Source organism: Spea bombifrons, chromosome 11 (genome assembly GCF_027358695.1).
Source record: "Spea bombifrons isolate aSpeBom1 chromosome 11, aSpeBom1.2.pri, whole genome shotgun sequence".
NCBI classification, from domain to species: domain Eukaryota; kingdom Metazoa; phylum Chordata; class Amphibia; order Anura; family Pelobatidae; genus Spea; species Spea bombifrons.
The window spans coordinates 10,195,769-10,208,740 of record NC_071097.1 but is presented as its reverse complement, the minus strand read 5'-3'; the positions used below and the strand labels follow the sequence as shown (position 1 = coordinate 10,208,740).

The 12,972-nt window shown below is 41.3% G+C and overlaps 1 protein-coding gene across 5 annotated transcripts in view; it reads right to left on the bottom strand.

Moving 5' to 3' along the window:
* GBF1 (golgi brefeldin A resistant guanine nucleotide exchange factor 1) overlaps positions 1-12,972 on the bottom strand; it is a 211,371-nt gene that overhangs the window by 62,718 nt on the left and 135,681 nt on the right. For all 5 annotated transcript variants that reach the window (XM_053450924.1, XM_053450927.1, XM_053450926.1 and 2 more), the window contains exons 22-23: positions 9,051-9,287; positions 6,978-7,071 (exon numbers count right to left, since the gene is read on the bottom strand). In XM_053450924.1, the coding sequence (XP_053306899.1) occupies positions 6,978-7,071; positions 9,051-9,287 (331 nt within the window). The remainder of the gene's footprint in view (positions 1-6,977; positions 7,072-9,050; positions 9,288-12,972) is intronic.

Sequence of the window (12,972 nt, the reverse complement as noted above, 5' to 3'; positions counted from 1 at the left end):
AACCATCATGGTCCCAAAATGCAGGAACCCCAAATCTGTTTCCGAGCTCCACAGTCTTTAGAGTCTCTGATTTGGATAACGTGGCACTCCTTACCAGGGCCCATAGTCTGTAGGAAGGAGGCTGGCACTCAGTCCCCTCCAGAAGCCCATGGCACAGAGGCTTCCGTGACACCTACCAAAAACGGTCCAAGGAAGGAAAAGTGTTAAACATGTGACAGTGTCATGGGCGGCCAAGGCTCATTGATGCGAGGGGGGGGGCTGGGCTGTGTGGTCAAATCCAACAGATGAGCTCAAATGGCTGAAAAAGGTAATGCTGGTTCTTATTGAAAGGTGTCAGAACACACAGTGAATCACAGTTTGTTGCATATGGGGCAGAGACCAGTCAGGGTGCCCATGCTGACCACTGTTCACTGGTGAAAGGCACATGAGCATAAGAACTGGAACACGGAGCTGTCACTGAAGCCTCTGTGCCATGGGCGCCTGGAGGGGCCTGAGGCCCAGCCTCCTTCCTACAGACTATGGGCTCTGGGTACAGGGGGCCACTGGGACTACTTTTTATCCCTGTGCCACCTTACAAACCTATACATATATTCTACATAATAAAGAGGAATGATACACAGGGCCGGCCTTAGGGGTGTGCATCCTCCATGTTAAATAAAGTAAAAAAAAAACCCAAAACAAACAAACATAAAAAACCCCCGATGTTTTAATTTAAGTCCCGGGCAGGTTGCTCGTGAAGTTTTCAGCAACCGTTCGGCGCCCCTCACTCTCCGTGACTCGGTCGCGGTGCCGCGTTTCACACAGAGCGCCGGAATATGACGCCATCTTCCGGCGCTCAGCTGTGAAGCGCGCACCGCGGCAGAGCGGGAAGACGGACGCCTCCCGCTCCCAGGGACAGAAGGGGGGGGAGGCAGTGAGAAGGGGGAAGGCAGTGAGAAGGCAGTGAGAAGGGGGAGAGGGGTTAGATATTGAGAAAGGGGGAGAGGGGGTACATAGTGTGAAAGGGGGAGAGGGGGTACATAGTGAGAAAGAGGAGAAGGCAGTGAGAAGGGGAGAGGGAGTACATAGAGATAAGGGAGTACATAGAGATAAGGGGCAGATAATAAAAAGGGGAGGGGTAGATGGGGTAGTGTGAATGCGTACGAGAATGAATGAATGTGTAGATGAATTGCTTGAATGATTTGTGAGACTGCATTAATGAATATATGTAAATGATTTGTGTGAATGAGTAAGTAACTGTAAGTGTTTGTGTCTATCATGGATGTTTTAGTGATTTGGGGAAATGCAAAGATGGCACATGAAGGGTGGGCTGTTTGCCGACAAAGATGTCTTACACTGGGCTGTTAGGGGACAAAGTTGGCTCAGGCTGGGCTGTAATGTGTGCGTAATCTGGGTGCTGATCACGTTCTATGTGGGCAATGTGGACACCAGGGCTGGCTTAAGGGTGTGCAACCCATGATCTATGCCTATAATTTAGTGTGTGTGTGTTATTCTGATGATCTGTATCTGGTATGCTCTGTTTCCATACATTATTATCGTTTACCTACAAATAGAGGGTTTGTATGTCTGATTCTGTTTATTTGAGCTATACCTTCAACTCTGAGTTAACATGTGATTTTCAATTGATCTATACCTGCAAAGCTTGGTGTTTTTTGTGTTGATTCTGATGATCTTTACCTGATATGCTATGTTTCCATAAATCATTTATGCATACCTGCAAATATAGTGTTTGTATGTGATCTATACATGCAAGTGCTGTTTATATGAGTTTGATCTATAGTTCACAGGGAGGAAGGAAAGGAGAGTTATGGCTTAGTGAATGAGGGACAAATGGACAGGGAATGATTGCAGGGGAGAGGACCTCTCAAAGTCATGGTTAGGGTGAGAAGGGGGGAAGACTGCACTGACTATCACAGTCTTCCCCTAATCTGCAGTCAGTGTAGCAATTTTTTTTTTGGTGTGGTAGCGGAGGGAGTGATTGCATGCTAGGGAGCGTGGAGCGGGGCCCAAGGAAATGCTTTCTGGGGTCCAATTTTTTCAATCCTTAAAAAAATGTTTTTGTTACAGCAGATTAGCTGTTTTTCCTTGTATTTAATGTATATTATTGTTTCCATTGTTCCCAGTTATATATTACTGTACTTGTTTGCACTTGCACATAAACTATCTTAAATGAAAGCTAGTTGCTTGTTTTTTGGGGGATGGGGGGCGCCAGAGGAGTAGTCCGCACAGAGCGCCAGAATACTTAAGGCCAGCTCTGGTGATACATTTATTAAATTAACTGTTCCAACTAATCTAACTATTTATTTTTGAGATTGGTTATAGTTCCTATGGATGTAATCTCTTAGTCTGCCATTCACTTGCAGCCAGTCAGGAGGGCGTCTGGTAGGTCATTCAGTCTGGTTTTGGAATCGGGCAACACATCAGAAATAGGCTGTGCAGCATCTGAAGAACGTGGTGTAGTGTTGTCTGAATTTGTAACAGGTTAATTTACTGTTGAACCATTTTCTTTTTCCAATGTTGAGCCTACATCAGAGTTAAACCACACTCTTTGCCAGATGTCAGGCTGCCTGTTTGCATTTGCTTGTTGATCATCCGCTCTTTTTGTTGGCCCATGTCGTAATTGTACATAGTGTTTTTGTGTAACGCAGCCATCAGCTAAACTGATTTCATAATTTTTAGGTCCTAAGACCTGTGTCACTGTTGCCGGTGTCTATCTCTTTGATTGACCATACAATCCTGTCGAAATGTCTTCCCTTTCTTTTTACACACTTTGAGTTATCTTTAATTGCTTTTGATGTTTTATCAACAACTCTGCTTTGTATACGTTCAGTTGGCCTTAAAGGATCTAGGTGTGTACGACGTTGTCTACCTAACTACAATTATGCTGGTGTTTTTCCCGTTGCTGGATGCTGCGTTGTTCTATATGCAAATAGGAAATCACAGATTTCATCCAATGGATTCTGTTTCGATACAAGCATTGCATAAATAAATTTCTTGAACGTCTGAACAAAACGTTCAGCTTATCCATTAGTTGTAGGGTGATACAGGGCAGAAGTTTTACGTTTAATGCTCATTTGTCTTACAAAAGCTTCAAATTCTTTTGATGTAAACTGAGAGCCGTTGTCTGAAACCACATAATCAGGATATCCAAATATAGCAACATTTTTCTTTAATGCTGAAATAGTTGGTTTGGCAGCTGCCATTGTAACTGGCCATTTAGAATGAGCACCAACTATAATTAAATACATTTGCCCACGAATTGGTCCTGGATAATCTATGTGTATATTGGATACTATGGTTGTGCTGGCCAAACTCAAGGTTGTACATGTCCTTCACGGGAAGTCACATCATTTGCAATGTACATCTAGTTTTGGCCACCAGAAATAACTATGGGCAAGTTGCTTCATACAGTAATGATATGCCTGGATGCCCCTTATGCAGTAATTGTAGCAGTTTTTCCTGTAGACATGGTACAGTTATTAGTTATCCCCACAATAAACAGTGATTTTTAAAAGTTGCTTCCAATTATCTATTTTTAAGTGGCTGACTAGTTGTATCAGCTTTATGAAGCCAACCATCTCATAAGTAATTTGATATTTTTTGTAACAATAAGTCCTTTATGGTTTCTTCTGGTGACAAAAAATTATTCTGTGTAGGCACAACTATGTATATTTATATGTTACTTTCCAATCAATCTTGAGAATGCATGAGCATTTACATTTTGTATATGAGATCGGTATATGGTTGTTGAAATATTTTTATCTGGCCCAAATATTATTAGTAATGGTCTATGATCAGTTAATCTTGTAAATGAGCTCCCATAAAGGTACAGATGGAATTTCTATTGTCCAAATGAGGACCAAAGCCTGTCTATTTGTGAAAACGTCTCTCATTTTTAGTCAGAGATCTTGATGAGAATGATATTGGCCTCTCTGTTTTACCTGGATAAGAGTGAGAAAGAACGGCACCAAACCGTAAGGTGATGCATCATAAGCTAGCGTTAGCAGTTTATGTAAATCATAGTGCACTAAAAGTCTCGATAACACAATTTTTTGTTTTGACTTCTGAAAAGTGCATTGACAGCTCTCAGACCAGACACATTCTGTGTTATTGTCTTGCAAAACATGTAATGGGTATAACACGTGGGCTAAATTTGGAAGGAACTTATAATAATTTAGTTAACCTAAGAGCATCCTTTGGTGCTGGTGCTTCAAGTGCACATGCATTGTCTTCCGTTGTCCCATTGTCATCTACAATATGCCCACAAAATTCTAATTTGGTTGCCTTCTAGATACATTTTTCTAAACTTGCTTTTAGTCCATGCCGTTGAAGACGACTCAGTACTAGTTCCACATTCTTTTTGTGTTCATCCATGGATCTCCCTGTTATCAGCATGCCATCTAGCATGCACGGAGTCATTGGAATTCCTGCCAATATACTGTCCATCCATTGTTGCCAAATTGCAGGTGCTATTCCAAAATCAATTCAATTATTATACAGAACCCGATATGCTTGCTTGAAATCGATTTTCTAAATAAATTTTCCACCAGCCTGCCACGAATATGCAAATATTTTGTCTGTCCTTGGCAAAGGATATGTATCCACCATCGGCTGAGAATTTAGTGTCATTCTGTAAACCTATTTCACCATTCTTTTTACAAACTGGCACAATAGGTGATGCCCAATTACTTTTATTAACTTGTGTGATGATACCGCTACTTTCCAATTAAGCGAGTTATTTTTCCAAACTCTGCTTTAACGCAAATGATACGTTGAAAAAGGATAATGTTTTTTAAAAACGTTATCCATATGGCATGCTCACTACTGACTGTGGGCAGTGAATTACCACTTTTTAGACAAGCTTCAGGCATTCCTAATGTAGCAATCCAATTTTTGTCAAATCGTTGACAAAATCGTCCACCTTTCTTCAAGATATAAATTTGGGAGTCTGAGTTTTATCTTAATATGTCTATAGTTTTATTTTAGTTTAATATGTAGCTGTAATTTATTCCTTTCTTTCATTGTCATAATAGATACTGCTGCTTCTGTGTCAAAATCCATTGTCACAGGCTGGCCCTCAATTTTAACTGAAATAGCCAAAGTTGGCAGTTTTTAGTTAATGGCATAAACTGATAAATAAGTTCCTCTTAATCTTCTGAACTTGAACATTCTGTGTTCACTTTAAAAGTCTGTCTCAGACTGCTTTCCTCCAGTAGTTTTAGCTTCTTTTTTTTTTTTTTAATTTTTTTTAAATGAAGCATTTTTCTATATCCATAGCATATATTGTCTTTAAACCTGCAACTTTGTTCATCATGTCCTGATCCTGCACATCTATAACATATACTAGCTGCTGTCTAGATTTGTATTGTACCTGTTGATTTAATTTACCTGGAGCAGTTGCTGTTTAACCCCTTTACGAAAAAACCCTCACGATGCACTGCATTCGTGACAAAGCCTGTACATGTACGGGCTGCTTTCAAATACCTGCATCGCAGCGATCTTAAGGCAAGCCATGGATCATGGGAGGAAGGCCCCCAAAAAACGATCATCAAATATGGCAGCTAAAACAGAGCTTAGAAAGCGATCGGCAGTCGCTTCCTAAGCGTAATTGGTGTTGCTGACACGCCGCAATATCAAGGGATTCAGCAATGCAACCCTCCTACCCTGATCGCTTTGCGATTGCTCGAAGAGCAACCACAAGCGCTATCAGTGAGTGGCATTACTGCCAATTGACACCTCAATGAATTCACAGAGGGTCTATCAAGCACAACCATCTCTAGGGTCTGAAAAAGAGAAAACATCCTGTGAGCAGCAGTTGTGTGGATGAAAAGACCTTGTTGATGTCAGAGGAGAATGGGCAGACTGGTGCAAGATGACAAAGGCAAAAGTAACTCAAATACCCACTCGTTATAACCAAGCTATGCAGAATGCCATCTCTGAACGCACAACACATTGAACCTTGAAGCAGATGGGCTACAGCAGCAGCAAAATACACCGCTGCCACCCCTGTAAGCTACGAACAGGAAACTGAGGCTACAATTCGCGATATTCACATGGCAGGGTCAGAATTTGGCATAAACATGAAACATGAATGGATCCATCCTGCCTTGTATCAATGGTTCAGGCTGGTGGTGGGTGTGTAATAGTGTGGGGGACATTTTCTTGGCACACTTTGGGCCCCTTAGTACTAATTGAGCATTGTTTAAACATGGACAGCCTGAGTATTGCTGCTGACCATGTCCATGGTTCACTGTACTCCAATGGCCTCAACAGTCACCAGATCTCAATCCAATAGAGCACCTTTGGAATGTGGTGGAACACGAGATTTGCATCATGGATGTGCAGCTGATAAATCTGCAGAAACTGCGTGATGCCATCATGTCCATATGGACCAAACTCTCTGAAGTATGTTTCCAGCACATTGTAGAAAGTATGTCATGAATAATGTAGGCAGTACTGAAGGCAAAAGGGGGTCCAACCCAGTACTATCAAGCTGTACCCAATAACGATGCCAGTGAGTGAGTGTGTATATATATATATATATATATATATATATATATATATATATATATATATATAATGTGTAGTAGAAGCATTATTAAACACTCACCCACATCTAACAGACAAGCCAGAATTCTGGGTAGGCAAATGCAAATAAGGTCAACAATGATGGCTACTGCACCTCTTACCCGGGTTTTGTCTAAAGGATGTCTTGTACAGCGTGCATTCACCTTCAAGAGATCCATGTATAAAGTGGATATAGAGGCAAAAGGTGATCATTGTTGACCTTATTTGCATTTGTCTACCCAGAATTCCTAGTGGTTGTAGCAGCACCATGGGATTTCTGGGGGAAAAACGAGCCTTCTGGCTTGTCTGGTAGATGTGGATGAGTGTTTAATAATGCTTCTACTATCCCTTAATTTTAGGTGGAGGGGTTTTCCAGTCCCACATATACACATATAAGAAGATTTGCTTACCTCACTGCTAAGAGTTGTAAACTTGCAAAGAGAGATAATAAGATTGTCAAAAACATCACTTAGTCCACAGTGAGCAGATATCATGGCACATTTTCTAAAAATAAACATATAATAAAAGTATTTGATTATACAGGTATACATATAAAATGAATGATAAGAACTGTGCATATAAGCACTGTAAAGCTGTTAAGAATTTGCTGGCACCATATAAATCAACATTGGCTTCTTTTAGTAAACGTGTTAAAAAGAAGAGACGAGGGTACCAGTGTCAACAGCGAAGTGATTTAGTGAATATAAGGTGCATGTGGATACTTATCTAATCAGTGCTCCCCTTTTTTATTCTTGTTCACAGCTGCAACCCTAGAACATTCTCCAGATGTTGTTAACCAAACATACCGTATTTGCTCGATTATAAGACGAGGTTTTTTTCAGAGCAAATGCTCTGAAAAATACCCCTCGTCTTATAATCGAGGTCGTCTTCTAATAAGACCTCAAAATGTCCGCTGGGGCCATGCTACTTACCGGGCTTTGGTCGCGAGCAGCAGGAGAATAGGAAGCTAGAAGAGTGTCACATAACTCTGCCTCCCCCCTCCTTCCTCTGGGGGCGGGGCCAGAGAAGTTGCACTCACAGCCGGGCCCCTGCAGAAGTCTTCGAGTGAGAGATCTGCAGTTCAAGTAAGGGGGTGGGGGGTTTGAGTGTGTGTGTGTGTGATTAATGGAATGAATGAGTATTGAAAGGTTTGTGAATGAGTGTGTGTTAGTATGGATGTGTAAGGGTGGTGGTAGCATGACATAGGGAGGCTGTACTCACACTCCTATCATCCTCAGGTTCCAGCATGTACTGGCTGCCTTGGCTTGATAGGAGTGTGATTGCTGTTAGCAGTTTATATATATATATATATATATATATACACCTCCAGAAATGCCTTTTAACCCCCTATATGCCACTCTGCCCCATGATATGCCTTTAACCCCCTATATGCCACTCTGGCATATAGGGGATTAAAAGGCATATCATGGGGCAGAGTGGCATATAGGAGGGTATAAGACATTTCTGGAGGCAGAGTGGCATATAGAGGGTTAAAAGGCACATCATGGGGCAGAGTGGCAAATAGGGGGTATAAGGCATTTCTGGGGGCAGAGTGGCAACCCTGGGGGCAGGTGTGCATAACTGGGGGGGTAGGTTGGCAAATAAAAGGAAATAAAAAAATATATATATTTTTCTCAATCATAGCTTGTATTAAATATGAAAATATTGTTTACATGAATTAATATTTACTAGTAAAACTTTTTTTCCTATAGGGTAGTCTTATATTCAGGCTTTTTGTTTTTTTCCTAAATTAATATTTAGATTTTGGGGGGTCGTCTTATAATCAGGGTCGTCTTATAATCGAGCAAATACGGTATATCCACTTGGGGCGCTCGTGTTAAAAACAGAAAAAGGAGAAAAACTAACAATAGTGTACCATAAAACAACAAATGTGTATCTTTGTGGTGAAAGATACTGCACTATTAGTTTTTTTTTTCTTTTTTTACTACTTTATTCGGATTAAATGACACAGAGAAGAGCTTTGAAAATTGCAGAATAATTGTGAGTGCATCACCACAAAGATACACATTTGTTATTTTATGCTACACTATTGTTGTTTTTCCCTCCTTTTTCCTCCTGGTTTTAACACGAGCGCCCCAAGTGGATATATGTTCTTTTGGTAAATACAGCAAATATATTAAAACAACTTTAAAAAGGTACACAGAGAGGGAATCTACTGTAATCTATTGGCCTCTTATTGTTCCAACAGTGGGAGAAGGATGACCTTGTCCCTGATTAGAAATTCAGTGAGAAAAACTAAAATGAATAAGAAATATAAGGACTGTAGACACAGCTATGGATTCTAATGGAACACTGTAAAATGCATGTGTTTATGGTGATTTCCATTATCAGTAGGTATTAAAAAAACATGCTTTTCTTTTTACAAAAATATGTTGACCTGCGCAAATTAAGCACATGGAAGGAATATGGCATGGGTCAAACATTATCTTAACTAATGTTCTTAAGGGGAAAGCATGTTTTACCTGAAACCAGATATAGCTTTCTGTATGATGGTTTCATCCATACTTTTGTCAAAGACATATGACAAAGCAGCAATAGTTGGCCCCCAAGTCATTGTGAATAGGTCATGATCATAATTTCCTGGTACCACATGCAAGAAGATACCCTCTGGAGTGGCCCCTCTGTGCAACAAAACATTCCATACGTAGTTCTCCTTCACCAAGCCAGTCTGCTCCTCTGGCATAACAATCTCATCATTTCTAGGGAGATAAACAATAGATACAATTATGTAAATCAAAGCAGACAAATGCAATTTAGAGTAATATAGGACTTCTTTAGCAGTTTCATTGTTTTGTGACCTGTGTTCTACTCTAAAATACAGAACGTATCTTGATGAGATACAGCGGTTAGACAAATGCTAAAAATTGTACACCTGCGTGGACTATTGTCTGTGCTATACGAGCAAAGGTCTCCAACAGGTAGCTTAGCAGATGTCGCCAGGTGCTGTTCTATTCCCACAAGGCAAGAAGTGGCAACATTTAGCAGCTAAAAAGTAAGGGATAAATGCAAAAAACATAATCATATACAGTGGGGCAAAAAAGTATTTTGTCAGCCACCAATTGTGCAAGTTCTCCCACTTACAAAGATGAGAGATGCCTGTAATTTTCACCAACAATGAGACAATAGAGTCCATAAATCACATTGTCTGATTTTTAAAGAATGTATTTGCAAATATGGTGGAAAATAAGTATTTGGTCAATAACAAAAGTTCATATCAATACTTTGTTATATACCCTTTGTTGGCAATGACAGAGGTCAAACGTTTTCTGTAAGTCTTCAAAAGGTTTTCACACACTGTTGCTGGTATTTTGGACCATTCCTCCATGCAGATCTCCTCTAGAGCAGTGATGTTTTGGGGCTGTCGCTGGGCAACACTTTCAACTCCCTCCAAAGGTTTTCTATGGGGCTGAGATCTGGAGACTGGCTAGGTCACTCCAGGACCTCGAAATGCTTCTTACGAAGCCACTCCTTCGTTGCCCGGGCGGTGTGTTTGGGATCATTGTCATGCTGAAAGACCCAGCCACGTTTCATCTTCAATGCCCTTGCTGATGGAACAAGGTTTTCACTCAAAATCTCACGATACATGGCCCCATTCATTCTTTCCTTTACACGGATCAGTCGTCCTGGTCCCTTTGCAGAAAAACAGCCCCAAAGCATGATGTTTCCACCCCCATGCTTCACCGTAGGTACGGTGTTCTTTGGATGCAACTCAGCATTCTTTCTCCTCCAAACACGACGAGTTTAGTTTCTACCAAAAAGTTCTACCTTGGTTCATCTGACCATATGACATTCGCCCAATCCTTTTCTGGATCATCCAAATGCTCTCTAGCAAACATCAGACGGGCCCAGACATGTACTGGCTTAAGCAGGGGGACACGTCTGGCACTGCATGATTTGAGTCCGTGGTGGTGAAGTGTGTTACTGATGGTAGCCTTTGTTACTTTGGTCCCAGCTCTCTGCAGGTTATTCACTAGGTCCCTCCGTGTGGTTCTGGGATTTTTGCTCACCGTTCTTGTGATCATTTTCACACCACGGGGTGAGATCCTGCGTAGAGCCCCAGATCGAGGGAGATTATCAGCGGTCCTGTATGTCTTCCATTTTCGAATAATTGCTCCTACAGTTGATTTCTTCACACCAAGCTGCTTGCCTATTGCAGATTAAGTCTTCCCAGCCTGGTGCAGGTCTACAAATTTGTTTCTGGTGTCCTTCGACAGCTCTTTGGTCTTGGCCATAGTGGGGTTTGGAGTGTGACTGTTTGAGGTTGTGGACAGGTGTCTTTTATACTGATAACAAGTTCAAACAGGTGCCATTAATACAGGTAACGAGTGGAGGACAGAGGAGACTCTTAAAGAAGATGTTACAGGTCTGTGAGAGCCAGATATCTTGCTTGTTTGCAGGTGACCAAATACTTATTTTACTGAGGAATTTACCAATGAATTCATTAGAAATCCTACAATGTCAATTCCTGTATTCTTTCCCCCCATTCTGTCTCTCATAGTTGAAGTGTACCTATGGTGAACATTACAGGCCTCTCTAATCATTTTAAGTGGGAGAACTTGCACAATTGGTGGCGGACTAAATACTTTTTTGCCCCACTGTAGATAGCAAGTATTCTACTTACCAAAAGCTACAGCAGTGACAGGTGCGGCAACTCCTTCCAATGAAGTACGGCGAGAAAGAAAAGGCATAATCTTCAATTTCCCTTGCCATCCCTTGTAGCAGTGACGGGTGAGGTATAACATCAAAACAGGGAGAGGGCCAGAAGAAGCTATCTTGGAGACCTTAAGAACATCAGCTTGTTCAGCCCAAGATGTAGCAACCAAGCATGTGGAATGAACCTTGATAACAAGAGGAGGCTCTTTTCCAGAAGCTACATGTAAATATGCTTTGGTAAGTCAGCTTGATCCATCTAGCTATTGCAGGTCTAGAGACTGTATGTCACTTACAGATTCCCAAGACTCCAGTGCGTGAAAAATGCCGGATGCTAGATAGCTCCCCTTCTTGCGCCCCCTTGCATGTTCAGATAGACAACACTTGATATGTTGTTTAAGAAAACCTATACACACTTTAAGACCCTTTGAGAGTAACGCTTTGAAGCTTATTGATACCCGCTCTAGCTGATGTAGTGATGAAGGAGACTTGTCCCATCTATGGAAAAGGAAGGTATGTAGGGGGCACATACGGACAAAAGCCTATGAATTTAAAAATCTTGATTCCATTACCAACCCCAGGACTAGCATGATTTAGCAAAAAGAGGCTTTCCTGCAACCTTGAACTTGAAGAATAGCCATTTGCAACTTTACTTTCTTGTCCAGAGACTGGACAGAGTTCCAAATTAGCTTAAGAACCTCCATCTTGAAATAGATGACACTGATAACAGATCATCCACCCCAACCTGTCGAGGGTATCTTCTGTAAACCTGACCTGGGCTGAGAGAATTTGAGTGGAAGGTGCCAGATAGGGAATGACAGTGACCCCCTAGGCATCTTAGAGGGGCTACAATGCCAACCTGGACCTTCGTAAAGATGGAAGGGGGTGAAAAAGACAGACCAAAGTGCATGCAGAGTCTGAAACTGTAGATGGAGTATTGTATTGGAACTTGGGATCAATACTCTTAAAAGGCGCTGTTAATCCTAGTGCATCAGATTATGAAGGTATGTATTCATCAAGTTTATGGACACCACGAATGTGAAGGCCAAAGTTGATCAGAGCAGTCTCCAACTTGAATTTTGACTGACACATTTATTCAGATTGAAATGAATTCAGAATGGTGGCCCCCGATGAACCTCATCTTCCCTGAGGTCTTTGGGACATCTAAAACCTGGCAGTATACTTCCTCCCCATGCTCTAATTCTAAAACTAGTACCAGGACCAATTTCTCCTTGAAGTTTGGATTAAGGAAAGTAGGGCTGGTCTTTTTGACATTAGTACTGGCAATCTTGACCTGTAACCTCTACCAGGGAAAGCTTGGTGTCCAAATGTACAGGAAGAAGACTTGTCATACCTTCTTCATCGTCCCAAGAGTCATCTGGGGTTAAAGGGCTTGTGTCTTGTGGATATTTGGACCTCCTCCAAAACTTTTCTCCAGGGATTTCTTTTAGTAATGCCTCTGTCACCGCGGCCAATCATCGAAAGGGAGAAACGCTTTGTTTTTTTACAGCAGCTAAAAACACTTGGTGGCACTGGCTGTTTTTGCACCATAGATGTGCAGGGATTGAATTCACGTCATATTATGTTACCCTGATCTCAGTGCAAAGTGAAAACCTGCTTTAGGAATTTTAACAAAGCAACAGGATGTACGAGGGGCATTCGAAAAGTTCCCACACTTTTTTTTTTTAAACTTTATTCCAAAACAATTTACACCAAAAACAAAATTACATCACT